Raw genomic sequence first — 16,587 nt, 5'->3', positions numbered from 1 at the left:
GTACAACATGTTACTTCTAAATATGAAGGCCTTTTATTATTGGTCAAGATCAATTCTTAGACATACTTGAAATATGAAATACATACTTGATGTATTACATTATTTATTATTTGCAACAAAGTTTGCACAAGTATTATTTTTGCAAAAAAAATCTCTAAGGGCCACAATGCCCACCAAAGAGCCGACAGTGCAAAGAATCGAGGCATTATTTGCCTGCAAAAAACTTAAGGCATTTGTTCACCTCTGAAGAAACTAAGGCACACGTTCGCCCATGAAGTGTCGACAAGGCATCAAAGGCACACATTGGCCTATGAGGCATCGACTAGCCATCAAAGGCACATGTCTACCCATGAGGTGTCGATAAGCCATCAATGGCACACGTCCTCCATTGAGGCATCGACAAGCCATTAAAGGCACACGTTCGCCCATGAGGCATCGATAAGCTATTAATGGCATACATCTGCCCATGAGGCGTCGGGCATCGACAAGCCATCAATGGCACATGTCTACCCATGAGGCGTCGAAAAGCCATTAAAGACACACATCCTCCCATGAGGCTTCAACAAGCCATCAATGGCACACGTTCGCCCATGAGGCATCAACAAGCCATCAACAGCGCACATCAATCCATGAGGCATCGACAAGCTATTAAAGGCACACGTTTGCCCATGAGGCGTCAATAAACCATCAATGGCACACATCTACTCATAAGGTGTCGACAAAGTCATCTAAGCATAAGTCTGCCAAAAGGCGTTGACGAAGCCAACTAAGGCATAAGTCTGCCCAAGTGCCTTAAACAAAGATATTTAAGGTATAAATCCACCAAGTGGCATAGACAACCTACCTAAGCCACAAGTTTGCCCAAAAAGGCATTGACAAGCCATTCAAGACAATAATCTGCCACCCATTAAGGCGATAATATGCCAATAAAAATATTTAAGGTGATAGTTCGCTCAAAATTTTAAAGTAATGATTTTCTTGAAAATCTCAAAAGGCTTTATAACATGGTTAGAGCTTTATCATCTAATACATTATTAGACAATGAACCTAAAGATTTATACTCGAGAGGGGACGAATGGTACATTACCACCCTAAAATATCAGACTCCTAATCTAATATAAACATTATCTACTAAGGATAATTATCTCACCTTATTAAGGATTATGAATCCCACTCTCATCAGACTTCCTCCAAAATAGGAATCATATCTCAAATACTAAATCCTACTCTAAATAGAAATATTTCAAATGACTATATAAGGCGCTTAAGCCTCCATATTTAGGTACACTATTTTTTTTAGTCAATTCTATATTTTACTCAGTATCCATACTGACTTAAGCAGCGGAGAGGTTGGCTATTCGATTTTTTCTCTCGTCTTGTAGGTCCATCCCTGTAAGAAAAATCCACGAACAATATCACTATTCTTAATTGAAACAAAACAAAGTACATGCTCTCAATGCTATAAAAGCCAAAGTGCATGGTATTAAGGTATACTTTGCCCTAAAATTAAACTTCATAGAATTTTCATTAACAAATTAAAGATGAGGGATAGAAGTAAACAACCTTCAAAATTTAGAAGTAAACATAGAAGTAAACAACCTTCAAAATTGAGAAGTAAACAACCTTCAAAATTGAGAGTTAGTCGATAAAAATTACCACAAAAGAAGGGATCTGTAATTTGATTAGATAATAATAGTTGAATTTATGGTAAAATGAAGACGAGATACAAGAGAAGTTAGTGTTTTAAAAACAAAATATTTTTGGGAGTGTTAGTAGCCAAAATAAATGATAAAAATATTAAATAATAGTGTTTAATTATGTGAAAATGTTACATTAAAATTATTAAATTTTTAAATTGCATCTTATTTTTTATGTATGTGAAAATGTATTTTTTTTTAAATGATGAAAAATTACTTTTTCATGATATAAGAAATTAAAATTATATATCTGAATATTAATATTTCCACTATAATAATATTTTAACGAATAATTTTATAAATTTTCTCATATAATTTTTGTTAACAAGAGCTTTTCAACAATAACAGGTTATAAAAGGTTTCTAAAATAGATTTTTAGTAGCTTAAACCATATATATATTTTGGTATGTCTAATTTAACCTATTTTTAATCTTTTGTCTTTTAACTCAATTCCGAAGCAAGCAAGTCCCACTGTCCCAATCATTACAATAGTTCGTCAGTTGATTTTTAAAATTTTTTTTATATTTTCTAATTTTAATTAACTATAATTAATTTTACTTTTTATTTTTTTATTTTTAATTAAATATATTGACACTTAAAAATAATTTTTTTTTGTATTTTTTAGTTTTAGTGAATTATAATTATAATTTTTTAGTTTTAGTTAATTATATGAAAATATAAAAATAATATTTATTTATATTCTTAACTTATTTAATTATAATTAGTTATATGAAAATATAAAAAAACATATTTTTTATTTTTAATTAATTATAATTTAATTTTTTAATCTTATTCAATTATATGAAAATAAAAATTAGTATTCCTAAATTTTAATTCAGTTAATTATATAAAAATAAAAAAAATAATAATATTTTAATATGACACCAACAACTCAGTTAAACCGGGCATAATCGTTTTGAACTTAAATTGAAACTTTTGTGATAATTTAGTCGCATATATATATATATATATATATATATATATATATATATATATATATATATATATATATATATATATATATATGCGCGTGCGTGTGTTTTGTTTGGGGTGAGGGGGGGGGGGGGTGTGAGATTTCTTTTTTTAACACTTGGGACTCTCTGGTTTAATGCCATTAACACTTGAGTGATAAAATGACTAGTGATATTAAAAATTGCTGACTAATCATTGATGTGGCAGGAAAAGCTAACGTGGACGAATGTCAGTGGCACATTAGCATTTTTAGTACTTTTCTTTTGCACTTAAGTGCAAAAAGTTGAAAGCACACTATTAATTATTAAAAAAAAAAAAACTTAGATCTTATATGCTAAAAGCATAAAAATACATGATACATGATAATAAAGTGTATTTTTTCACTTTTTTTTTACAAATAAGTCATTTAATATTATAATTATTTAATAATATAATTATAATATACAAGGCGAGATAGACAGAGAGAGGAAGAGACAGATAAAGATAGAGATAATTAAATATAATTCTTTTGCTTTTATCTCTCTCTCTCTCTTTCTCTCTCTCTCTCTCCCACACACACACACACACTTTGTCTCTCCCTCTATCTCTGCCTCTCACTTTGTCTCTATCTTGCCCGTTTTGCCTGCTTATTTGTGTCTCTCTCCATTTATCTCTCCCTCTTTACATCTCTCTCTCTCTCTCTCTCTCTCTCTCTCTCTCTCTCTCTCTCTCTCTCTCTCTCTTCCTTTCACTTTGTCTATCTCTCCTCTCTCTTCCCATTTTCGTCTCTCTTTCTTTTTGAATATGTGAATCTTGCAACTTATTTTGAATTTTGAACATTCCTTTGAGAAATATAAAGAGAGATGGACAGGAGAGAGATAATAAGGAAAACAAAAGAAAGAGAGAGATGACAATGAGGAGATAGAAAAGGGAAAAAGGGAGAGAGACAGAGCGTCAAAGAGAAGGATAAAGGGAGAAAGAAGTGGAAAGATTGAGAGATTAATGGAGAGAGACACAAATAGGAAGGGAGAAAGGGAGAGACAAATGGAGAGAGAGAAGAAGACACAGAGGGAGAGACAAAGTGACAGGGAGAGATGAGGCAAAGAGATTATATTTAATTATCTCTCCCTTTCTCTCCATCACTTTATCTCTCTCCCTATATATTATAATTAAAATATTAAATAATTAAAATATTTAAGGGCTTTTATTTCTCAAAATATAAGGGCTTGTAATTATTTCTCAAAATATAAGAGCTTGTTTGTAAATAAAGAGGAAATGTAATCAAGTATCATGTACTTTCACATTTTTAATATTCAAACTTGAACTTTCCATTTTTTGGCAATTATGTGCAAATGCTTTTAAGCTTTTGTGCTTAGTAGCTAAAATAAAATAAGTGTGAAAAACGATGATGTGGTGTGACATCAATGCTATGTTCACTTTTTTGCCTCATAAACACTTAGTATTTTTTTTTTTAATACAATTAGTCACTTTGTCCTTTAAGAACTAATGACGTTAAACCAAACTCTCACATAAAAAAACCTCAAATCTACTTTTTCATAAAAAGTCTAAACCACAAAATACGTAAGTGTACTTTTTTTCTATTTAAATTAGGAGTCTTATAATAATTTATTTTATTTTTTTTTAATCTAATTGATGATAAATAGTGCTCGATCCTTGATGTCACATGGTCTAGAGTTATTCGTGAACATAAAGTAGGAAAAATTATTATTTAGTCTTTATATTTTACTTTTATTAAATTATTTAATCTCTCTGTCAAATTTTTCATCAGTTAATACTAATTAAACTACTATTTAGTCCTTTTATTTTAATAAAACTCATTAGTTAGTTCTTATATTTTCAAAAATATATTAGTTAGTCCCTGTAATTTGGTTCAATTAGCAATTTAGTCCTATGATTATTTTGTATACCTATAATATCAATTCTCTCCCTGTTATTTTTTTCCTAACCTCTCTTATTTCTATCTCCCCATATTTTTTCTCCTCTGCACCCACACCCTTCTCCTCCTCATTCTCTCTCTGTTTTCATCTTTTGATAAAAATGGTACAAACTTTTTCGTGTAAAAAGGTTAATCAATTTCCTAGATCTCTAAATAATCAAGGAAATTTGTTTCTTATTAGATAAAATACAAAAATAATGTCCAAGGAATTAAATGAATATGCTCAAACAATTTAAAAAAATGTAAATTTATATTAGTCTCCTCATAGCAAGATTTTCATTTTTATTTAAAAATATATTTTTAAAATATTGCGCTTTTCAAAATATAGAGATTAATTAATTAATTCCACTAAAATAGAGAAATTAAATAATAGTATTTTTTAAAATATAGGGATCAACTAATTAATTTTCTTAAAATAGAAGAACTAAATAATAGCTTAATTGGTATTGACTAACGAAAAATTTGATAAAAAAATTAAATAATTTAATGATAGAAAAATATAAAAACTAAATAGTATATTTTTTAAAATATAAAAAATTAAATAATTAAATTTATTAATATATATATATATTAAATAATAATTTTTCCATAAAGAAACTTGGAGAAATAAACGTCTAACATGTGTTAAGATTCACTTCGATTATTGGTTAAGTCAATAAACAAGAAATCGAGTAAAAGATGATTTCATAAAAACCTTCTGATAAATATTTATATCTTGCAAAAGGAATATTTATAGTGCTTAAATCATGTTACAAATAAATAATGTAATTTTAATAGAATAATATCATGTAGCGCACATATTGATAATGATTAAATTGATTTAGATCACGTAATAGTAATTTGTAAGCGTCTAAAAATATTTAAAATATCTTTATGCCAATTAGAAATGAGAGAACTTGCTTTCGGTACAAATTACAAAAACATGTGTCCTCAATATTTTATAATTTAATTCTCATATTTTATTTCTATTGATAAATTAATTCTTATAATAATTAAATTTTAAAGATTAATTTGTTAATTAAAGTAAAATATGAGAATTAAATTCTTAAAAAAAATAAAATTTAAAGACTAAATTATTATTAAACTTATATAAAAATGAGTTTTGTTAAACTTCAAAAACTTTACTATAATTTGCCCTAAAAATAATAACATTACATCCTTAATACCAATTTTTGAAAACTAATTTTTTGAAAAGCAGTTTCTCATAAAAAAAGATAATTGCCAAAAAAAATATTGTATATTTTAAATTTTAATAATTCTACTTAAATTATAAAAATTATTAATTAAACCATAACCATTTTAATTCTTACTATAAGATGATGTCATGCAATGCCAGGTAACTATCTTACGTGGCGTCTTCATGGATAACAAGCCGATTAAAAATTTAAGATTTAATTGATAATTTTTATAATATAAAATAAAATTATAAAAATTTTGTAATAATGGGATTTTTTTTGTAGTTATAAAAAAAAAAAGAATTTAGGTTAAAAAAAAAAAAGGAAATAAAATCAGAGGAGAAAAAGAGATTTACGGTTTGATAATCAATTAAATATCTCAATTCTAAGGACTATAAACAAGCTTCTTTTGCGAACTGCTTCTATAAACAAGCTTCTCGCCCTGCTGATTAGTATCTTTCTCAATTCTCATGTTCTATGTTTGATCAAATCCTTATCGCTAAGCGAGAGCTAGAGACACACTAAGGCCATGTCCATAGCTCGAGTTTACGCCGACGTCAACGTTCACCGTCCTAGAGATTACTGGGATTACGAGTCTGTCGTCGTTCAGTGGGGGTAAAACACCTCTAATTCTCCCCCTTCTTAGTTTTTACGTTGCAGCAAGCAGTAGAAATTAGGGTTTTAGTTCTTCGATTTTCAGTGCTCAATTTTTGCTTATTTCTATATCTAGTAGCTGTGACACTACTTAATAAGCACAACTTTTTGTTTGTTCCAGTGATCAAGATGACTATGAGGTGGTTCGAAAGGTTGGTAGGGGAAAATACAGTGAGGTTTTTGAAGGTATTTGTGTAAAAAACAGTGAGAGATGCATAATTAAGATACTCAAGCCTGTCAAGAAAAAGAAGGTTAATTTCTCTGAATCATTATGTTTTTGGTATTAATGCTGATAATTCATATGTACCAATTATTTGTGTATTGAATAATTGTTTGTTGGTGTTGGTACAGATAAAGAGGGAGATAAAAATTCTACAGAATCTTTGTGGAGGTCCCAATATTGTGAAATTGCTTGATGTTGTCAGAGATCAGCACTCAAACACTCCCAGCTTGATTTTTGAATATGTTAACAGTACAGATTTTAAAATTTTTTACCCAACATTGACAGATTATGACATTCGCTACTATATATATGAGCTTCTCAAGGTAACTTTTTTTGTTCTTACTGTAATGTACTGGCTCCCTAGATCCATATCCTCCTTTTTTTCCCTTGTTCTGAACTTGGATATATATGTTGTACTTAATGATGGAAGAAGATGTCCACTTGTTTTTAAGAAAACTATAATGCTAAATGATGCAGAATAATTGCTGGGTAAAGCTCTCTGTTTGACTGGATTGTTTGAGAAAATTAGCAGATTTGTTTATCAGAATGGATAGATGACATTCTGATTATGAACAGGCTTATTATATCACCTAACAAGATTAGTATTTTAGTTTGCATGTGTAACCATGAATTGGTGTTTGCTAAGTGTTTGCCTGTTAATATGGTTTTGTCTGTACCACGTCAATGGCTATAATCTTCTAATAAACTATTCCAAGTGTCGGTCTGCAATAAACCTGTGCTCACTATGCAAACCAACATACTGTTTCTTCTGGCTGTTGTTTATGTGTCACCATATTATAGTGTCTTATGTTCGCAATAACGTTTGACTACTGTTTGAAGGGAGGGCCAGATTTTTGGGGTGTTTCAAAATGATCTGTTATAGGCACATTTAATCCATTTCTTTCTTTAATTTTAGGCACTAGATTATTGCCATTCACAAGGCATAATGCATAGAGATGTGAAACCTCACAATGTAATGATTGACCATGAGTTGCGAAAACTACGCCTGATTGACTGGGGACTTGCAGAATTCTACCATCCTGGCAAAGAATATAATGTCAGGGTAGCTTCAAGGTATTCAACTATTCATGAATTTATGAAGTTCCAATAAGCTTGTGCATGTAAAATTTTCTTTTCTGGTCTTTAATAACAAGGTTCAGAAGAGGAGGAACCTAATGTAATGTTGTACTTTCTGTGACCTGGGCTTGACACACTATCATTCTTTTATAGGTTTTTCCAGTTTAATTGCAACAGGGATTCAATTGGTTTTAAGTCCAAAGATCGATACTAACATGCATAAAAAGATCCCCTTTGCTGTTATTAGATATGATTAGTAATTACTATAGTTTTGATTTTTTAACTTCTAGTTCCTTCACTCACCTACCACTTGAACAAAGGCCTTGGTGCTGGTTGATTGTTTTTAAATCCTTGCTTTTACTTAGATATCATATGAAGTGAATACAGTACAGGGATTAACGGACTTTCAAACTTTACTTTCCCATTGCTAATGGTGAATTTTTCTTTTTTAAAAGAATTCTCCATGCCTCATCACATATAAGTTTGCTAGAGCAAGTTTGCCAATTTGCTTGCCAATTGATTTGAACTCTTCATTAGAGTCAGAGATGGTTTATCAATCATTTTGTTGAAATGAAACAAATTTATCTATTGGTGTTTTAGGTACTTTAAGGGGCCTGAACTCCTTGTTGATTTACAAGACTATGATTATTCTTTAGATATGTGGAGTCTTGGCTGTATGTTTGCTGGAATGGTGAGCATCTACTGGATCCTTATATTCCTTTCACTGTATTTAAGTTTTATGGTAGTCCATTTGCCAATATGATCTAGTGTTTCTTTACAAAGACAATGTTGAAAAACTCTTTTAATTGCAGATTTTTCGGAAGGAGCCATTTTTTTTTGGTCGTGACAATCAAGACCAGCTTGTCAAAATTGCTAAGGTAATTTTAAATTGGATTTCGGTGAAATTATCTTACAGTCATATGTGATAAGTAGCACTCTTAGTGTTCATGCTTATTTTTGCTATGTGAATGATGGTGTTTTAAAGTTTCTACGGTGGGCATCCAACAGAAAATAGGTTTCTTGAGTTTTCATGGGATTACTTAACACTGGCTCTTAAATGAGCTTAATGCAGAAAACCAAATGCAGGGCCCATAAGCTTCTTGCCCTTACTTTGCTCTCATATCCTAGATTTTTGCTGATACAGTTCTACTTTAAACTTTGCATGCATGTCTGCGGGGCTCAAAGCATGGCAAGTTTGAAAGCCAATTATGGATTTTTTGGTGTTCACAAACAATATTCTTTTGGTGAATATAGTTTGATAGTTAAACATTATTGAATCACTTATTACCAAATCCAATGAGAAATGGAAGCTTCAAACTAAAATACCTCAACAGCCTTAACAACTTTAGTTGGTCTGCGTTGATTCTGAGCTGTAGTTATTAAAGGCGTAAAGCGCACTAAGATGCAAAGCAATCCTTGGGCCTAAGTGCAAGTGCAGGCGCATTCCTGAATGGGGCGAAGCACAAAAAATAAATAAATAAATCAAATAATCATAAATGTAGCGCTATTCAGCCAAACTTATCGAAATTACCAATCTACAAAACATTAATAACAGATGTCAGTCTTCTTCTTCTCTCTCTTTTTTTTCCATTGGAGAAAGTCGACAGTGATAGGAGGAAGAAACATCGATTCTTATGTGCTCCTTAGAGTATGTGTCAGTAAGAATACATGAGATTAGGTCCAAAAAAAAAATTATGGAAATACTGATGTAGAACGAAGGGAAAGAACGAAGAATAAGATATGAAGGATCAATCCTTGAAGAGAGGACTAATTCTCAAGGTATCATTGATCTCATAAAAATTGTCATAACAAAACTTGTCTAATCTAATAACAGTAGAAACCCTAGGTCGTATTCGTAGAATTAGGAATCCCAATCACATTAGGATTTTAGAACCCTAATTCAATCCTAATTAGAAATACTAAATTAAATTAAAAAAATTAGGAAACAATAAAATTCTTAAATAATAGACCTAATAAAAATAAAATTCCTAAAGAATAAGGCTCTTAAATTTTCTAATTTTACATGGAATATAATTCCTAAATTGTACTAAGAATATCATTTTCCTATTTTGCATTATTCTCCCCCTAGTTGGAAAAACTCGTCCTCGAGTCTTAAATTACGAGAGAATCAGAAATTGCATTAGGAGAACAATCAACTCTTTATTCTTGTATGGTAGCAAGAAGCTTGAAATCTAGCACTTTATGCTCTCCTTTGCATCTCTAAAAGGATCTGGACAAATAAAATTAAATGGATTAACAATTGAAAGGCTCTTCAAATTAATAGCAATTACTTGATTTTCTTTAATCTCCATTGAAGTATTCATAAAGTGATCTTCTTTGTTCTACAATTTATCATCCTCAAGCTTTGCTTTTTCATTTTTATCAACTTCTTGCTCTAGAATAGACTCTTTAACAGGTGTATATTCAATACTCAAATCTTCAAATTCTCCGATCTTAGGTTCTTCGGCTTGTTCCTTTTCGATTTCATCTTCAACCTCAACTTGCTTTTCAAATTCAAGCTTCTATTGTTGTTGGCTTGCTTTTTCAAGATATTTGTCTTTATATTTTTAATACTTTTTACTGTATCTAACTGTTCTCTCAATTATTATAGATGTGTTTCTTTCCATGCTTCAAAATCTTCAAATTCATCTTTAATTTGTTGATTAGCCTGTTGATCATGATACTCATTCTTATATTCTTCAAATGTTTTCTCTCTATATTGTAAGATTAGTTGAATATTTCGATATTCATCATGTAAACCACAAGAAGCATAGTTAGAACCTCCATACAAATCAATCAGTTAGCACACTTCATCAAGTTGTTCATAATAATCATCAATTTCATCTTGTATTCTTTGAATTACACCCCACAACTCATCTTGTACTTTAAATCATCAATATCATCTTGTAATCTTTCAATCTACATTATGATTTCAAATTAAGGAACATACCTCATTGAAGAAAACTGAAATTTAAATAATTTAGGAGTCATTTTCATTGGGAAAAAAAAAATTCAGCAGATTCCTTGACCTAACCCAATGGATTTTTGCAGCCGGAAAGTGGGACAACAGTTCCAACAACAGAGACGGGCATTGGAGAAGGGCTGGGGAGGGTCAGATGCTGGAGAAATCTGGAAAACTTGCAAGTCTAGATTCGGGTCAAGATCTAATCCCATCAGATCTTTTTCAGGAAGTTGTAGGTGATTGGAAAGGCGCAAAAAGGGTCGCTTGGATGTTGCCATCGGATTGACGGTGGCGGTGCTTGGGTTTGAGAGCCGAATGGTGGTGTGTGATGAGGGGTATAAAGAGTAGAGGGAAATTTTGGGAACACAGTAGAAGGATTGAAAATTTGTGAAAGCCTATTGAAATTTGGATTGAATTTAGGCTTTGATACCAAATTGATGTAGAACAAAGGGAAAGAACCAAAAATAAGAAATTAAGGATCAATTCTTGAAAAGAGAACTAATTCTCAGGATATTATTGATCTCTTAAAAATTGTCATAATAAAACTTGTCTAATCTAATAACAATAGAAACCCTCGGTCTTATTTATAAAATTAAGAATCTCAATCACATTAGTATTTTAGAGCCCTAATTCATTCCTAATTAGAAATACTAAATTAAACCAAAAGAAATTAGAAAATAATAAAATTCTTAAGTAATTGACCTAATAAGAATAAAATTTCTAAAGAATAAAACTCTTAAATTTCCTAATTTTACATGGAATATAATTCCTAAATTGTACTAGGAATATCATCTTCCTATTATACATTACATACCTAGTACTTAGTTGAGGCATGCCTTGGTATGCCTTGTGCTTGGTCCGAGGCACGTGCCTCAGTGATGTTGCCCGGCTTTTGCCTTTAGAGGCACTGAGGCATGCGCCTGATGCTCCTTGCGCCTTGTGTGTGCCTTTAAAATCACTGTTCTTAGCTTATCATTAACAGCAGTTCATGGAGTTCAATCTTCAATATTTCAACAATTGACATGAAGCAGGCATGCTGGAGGGAAAATAATTATATTTATCAACAAACTAAAGTGTCATGCTGCTGTCGAAAACAATAAGAATTATTGATTTGCAGAAAATAGAAACTGGTCATAATATCTGTATCTTATTTTATGCATTTTCTTCAGGTTCTTGGTACAGATGAGTTAAATGCATATTTGAACAAGTATCGCTTAGAGCTAGATCGTCATCTTGAAGCTCTTGTTGGCAGGTATGTCCAACTTTTACTATTTTCTTTTATTATTTTTAATGGTAAGCATTCCACTTGACTTTAAACGTGAGGAAAGAATTATGTGAGCCTTTTCCATTTCTACCATGGTGAGTATCAGTGGGGTTAGGATGAGCAGTAGGCTTCACGTCATTGAGGAAGGAAAAAAGAAAAAAAAAAGGAAATGGAACTCTTCCAGTTTTAAAAATAACCACTTAATACCAGAAAATGTTATTCAGGGGCAAAAAAGAAAAGGGCCTTGTCCCTTCCATCCTCCCCTTGTTACTTTAATCAAAAGGCCTTCTTATTCATTACTAATACATCTTTGTCAATTTTCTATTGCTTGAGGTTCACCTTTGGTATTTAAAGTCATTTAATTTTTCTGCAGACACAGCAGGAAACCCTGGTCAAGATTTGTCAATGCTGATAATCGGCATCTGGTTTCTCCAGAGGTCATTGAAATCCTTTTCTGAATTTTGACCAAAGACTTTACATGATTAACTTAAAGTTAATCATGATTTCACTTCTTAATCTGAGTCTTGGTTATTTTTGTTTCGTTTTTGATAAGCAGGCTACTGATTTTCTTGATAAGCTTCTTCGTTATGATCATCAGGACAGACTTACAGCTAGAGAAGCAATGGTATTCTTTATCATTCTTTGTGAGCTGCCGCTTTTTATTAGCTAGTGATTACCTTTTGGTCATTAGAAGTGTGTCGATTCATCTTTAAGCTCTCTGGATTTAGCTGATACTTATAGTTGTCATATGATTTTGTCATATGATTTGGTCCGTAAGCTTCACTTATGGCATAAAGTTTGGAAAATTAATGCTCTAGCACGACTGCTTCATTGTTCCTTAGATATGTTGCATGCAAGATGTTGAACTTGGCCTACTCTCTCTCAACTGGAGTCTGCATTTTTTCTGAACTTTCTTAATAATATGCTGTTGTCTGGGATCATAAACGCACACTTTCACGAATTGATTTCATCAAACATGATCAGTTTTATTTTAAGATATTCTACTGAAAATAGGCTGGACGCTAATAGTTTGTTCTGCTCATGTTGGTGAAATTCTTTAATATATCCTTTAACAGCAGAAGGAAACGTATTTCCGAAGTCATTTTGTGCGCATATTTAACGTTTCCTCGTATTAACAAGAAGTTGGCAAATGTCAACTCAATTTGGCTACTCCATTAACTTGTATACTTCTTCTTTTTCTTTCTTCTTCTTCTTCTTCTTCTTTTTTTTTTTTTTTTCTCAGAATCATCCATACTTCTTTCAAGTCAGAAGTGCAGAAAATAGCAGAATGCGGACACAGTAAACATCATCGACTAGGGACCAGATATATATTTCACTTTAGCCAGCTGTTCGCGTTTTTGGGTATTCTTCCAACTCTACACTATTCCCTTCTGTTGTAAATTGAACTATGAACTCCATTTTTGTTCCTGTAAATTTTACGAGTTTCGTATTGTTAATTAACAATAACCGTTGCCACTTTCTAGCGGATGTATCATTTTATCGTATTGGACACTATGTTGAATTAGTGAATGGATGCAGATATGGAATATTTGTTTTCAGAGATTCTTCCCTTGTCTACCTTTCATGCTCTTCCTTTTTCACCTCCGGGTTTGTCCAACAAAACATCGTGTAGAAAGGCCATTTTAGGACTGAAATTTTACGAGCATAAATTTATTGCAACCTATTGCACAACAAATGCAACCTCGGATGCTTTCGTGTCTGGACATCTTTTCCGTCATCTAGTTTGTATAGCCCCACTTTAGGGCTAAAAATAGGGCCAACGAAAATTATTCAGTTTTACATAACTAACCTTTGGAGCTGAACCTCAAGCTTTCATTTGCAATTAGTGTGTTATTCAATTGATTAGTTTATCTCTCAGCCTTCGATGAATCAAGTTGATTAATTAATTGATTTTCTGGTAAGCAGGTTAGAGGACTCGTACTCTGAATTCTAGAATAAAGCAGAGCCAGATCACAGAGACAAAAGGAGGGTAAATTAGAAGCATTCTTTTTTTGTCAATAAATTAGAAGCAAATCAAGCGTAGTAAAGAAACATATTTCACATACATAACAATAACTAGCCAAGAGAGTTTGGATGGACTGCTTTATCATATAAGTGGGTTCTTGGAACCCATCTCTACAAATTCTTATTATTCCCCCGTCATCACTTCATTTCTTGAGGTGTGGAAAACAAGCATATACGTCTGATTTTGGGTGTTTTGCTTCGGCGTGCTCTCTGCACTTCACCTCTGATGTGGTGCAAATGAATGTCTGCATGCAAATCTTGCACTGCAAACCAACATCAGACGCAAACAATCACAAACCAAAAGCAAAAGTAGAGGAAATTTTATGGGGGAGAAGAAGGAGCCAAGCCCAGAACGGTACCTGGATCGTCATGGCTTTCTTGTTTGATTCAAGCTGACTTCCTGCACACAGATCGGACAATACCCAGGTGAAAACATGACTATTACTATATAGATCTCGAGTAAAAAGAAGATTGAACAAAGGTTTAAGAAAATTTCAACTGATCAAAGAAGAAAATCCCGTCTTCGATTAAGAGAGAACTATCGGAACAAAAATCTTTCAGTCAACTGAATCTGATTCAGCTATTCAGTTTACATGATTTCATTCTATTTACCATTTTCAAGGGAATAATAGAGGAAAATATCCTCTCTTTTGAGCTATCTATAAAAAGAAAGGGTTGAGATTACCCTTAGCAGCAGCTTTTTGCTTCTCCATGTTCTTCTCGCGAGCCATCTTTGACTTCTGTCCATTACCTCCTCCCATCTCTTCTTTTTTCTTCTTCTTCCTCCTCTTTCTCGGACTCTAATAAGATGTATTAAAAAGGATAAATGGGAATTTTGAGCAGTAGCTGGCAAGAATTTGCTCTCTGCCCATATATATATATATATATATATATATATATATATATATATATATATATATATATATATATATATATATATATGGAGCCAGGAGAGATGGACAATAATTAAAGGCTCACTATTTTATTTTTTTTAAATTATCGGGAATTCGGTATTCGATTAATGAAGACGGAAATGTAGCGACGTCGTTGGTAATTTCTCATGACAAATACGGCACCGTTCTTGTTTTTGTTGTGAGACCCACTGCCAACCAACAAAACTATCGGGGTTATGCGATTTCGATTTTGATACAATTCTTTATAAGAACCGAATCAGAATCAATTTGATTCTTTTATTTTTTAGAATTGAAAGAAAAATTAAATTTCAGTTTCAATTCTAGTTTGGTTCTAAATACTTTTAGTTCTTATTCGATTTTAGGTTCGATTTTGGTTTTATTTCAATTTCAATTTCGATTTAGTTCAATTTTTAGTTATTACACTCAAAATTGTAACATTTTTGTATTCTTTCTAAAAGAAATCATTATATATTTTTAACATCAAAATATCAATAAAAATAATAATCATAATATTAAAATAACAATATCAATATGAAAATAAAATATTAATAAAATAATATAAACATAATGACTTATTCAATCAAAATACTAGAATTAAAGTAACAATTCTCATATAAAAATATAATATAACACCAAATATTCAGTATAAGTTATAAAATATTTCTATTCAAATTATAAAATAACAGCAATATCAATGAGTATAATATGAATTAAAATTAATGTAACTTAAGTAAAAAATATAAAATTATGGAGTTTTGGGCTTTAAAGAAATTTTTTATTATATTTTTACTCAACTCTTTAAAGTTAAAATTTTGTTGGACAATATCCAATTTTAACTAATTTAAATTTTGATTCACAATAATAAATATTAAAAATAAATTTAATATCAATATAGTAGACGTTGTTTATATAATTAAAAATTTTCAAATAAAAATTAGATAATTAATGTAACATTGAATTTAGTTAATTTAATTATTAACATTAACTTCTAAATATTATTGTATCGATCCATGTTCTCCATCATAACTATAGACTTCACAAAATATTTATTCACATTGTATCACTGACATTTTGAGTGAATCATAATTCAACTCATGAAATAAAATATGTATAAATTAAGTTATTTCATAACATATATATTAATAAGCATATTCTACTATTTTATACATATTTTTTAATTATATAATTTTTAATAAGAAAATATATTATATGATTAAAAGATGATTTAATCATATAATTAAGGTGATTTAATCATAAAATTATACAAAATGATTTAATGCACTTATAATTAATAACAAATTAAATTATATATAACAATTTTAATTACTTATAATATATATAATTTTATTAAAATTATATAATATATCTAAAATATATAAAAAAAATACATATATAGAATTGATTATTTAGTTTGATTTGAATTTAATTTGAGTTCGATTCGATTCTTATTTTAATTTGATTCTTAATGAAAAATTAAAATTAAATTAAAATAATAAAAAAAATTAATTCAATTTAATTTTTATAATAATAATTATTTTTTAATTCTGATTTAATTCTATTCAGTCTCCGATTCGATACGAATGACGAATCTCCTGTTATGGCACGGCCCTACCAAGTAGTGAGTATAGTTGCTGCGCTGTGGAGTTGCTTAGAAGCTTCTCTTGAGGCGTGTCCACGTGATTAGATAG

At 30.6% G+C, this 16,587-nt stretch overlaps 2 protein-coding genes across 5 annotated transcripts; one reads left to right on the top strand and one right to left on the bottom strand.

Annotated features, from left to right (window-relative positions):
* Positions 1–6,113: 6,113 nt before the first annotated feature.
* LOC110650130 (casein kinase II subunit alpha-2) lies at positions 6,114–14,126 on the top strand. 4 transcript variants are annotated; one of them, XR_002493886.2, is made up of 11 exons: positions 6,118–6,395; positions 6,556–6,685; positions 6,786–6,980; positions 7,574–7,731; positions 8,335–8,425; positions 8,547–8,612; positions 11,866–11,948; positions 12,334–12,397; positions 12,517–12,585; positions 13,204–13,322; positions 13,887–14,126. XR_002493886.2 is itself a non-coding variant. In XM_021804950.2 (10 exons), exons 1-10 carry the CDS (start codon positions 6,310–6,312, stop codon positions 13,261–13,263), a joined length of 1,002 nt encoding a protein of 333 aa, XP_021660642.2. In that variant the 5' UTR covers positions 6,118–6,309; the 3' UTR covers positions 13,264–13,519. The 4 variants fall into 4 exon arrangements, 2 of the variants coding, with proteins under 2 accessions (XP_057990001.1, XP_021660642.2); XR_009143210.1 differs by having other exon boundaries at positions 13,884–14,126; XM_021804950.2 differs by lacking the exon at positions 13,887–14,126 and having other exon boundaries at positions 13,204–13,519.
* LOC110650131 (uncharacterized protein At2g23090) lies at positions 13,965–14,846 on the bottom strand. Its single transcript, XM_021804952.2, has 3 exons — positions 14,671–14,846; positions 14,345–14,385; positions 13,965–14,248 (listed from the first exon to the last, which is right to left on the bottom strand). Exons 1-3 carry the CDS (start codon positions 14,744–14,746, stop codon positions 14,129–14,131), a joined length of 237 nt encoding a protein of 78 aa, XP_021660644.1. The 5' UTR covers positions 14,747–14,846; the 3' UTR covers positions 13,965–14,128.
* Between the last annotated feature and the right edge of the window lie 1,741 nt (positions 14,847–16,587).

The sequence above is a fragment of the Hevea brasiliensis genome, chromosome 2 (assembly GCF_030052815.1).
Source record: "Hevea brasiliensis isolate MT/VB/25A 57/8 chromosome 2, ASM3005281v1, whole genome shotgun sequence".
Classification (NCBI taxonomy): Eukaryota; Viridiplantae; Streptophyta; class Magnoliopsida; order Malpighiales; family Euphorbiaceae; genus Hevea; species Hevea brasiliensis.
The sequence above is the reverse complement of the archived record's forward strand: the minus strand, read 5'-3'. Positions and strand labels throughout refer to the sequence as shown.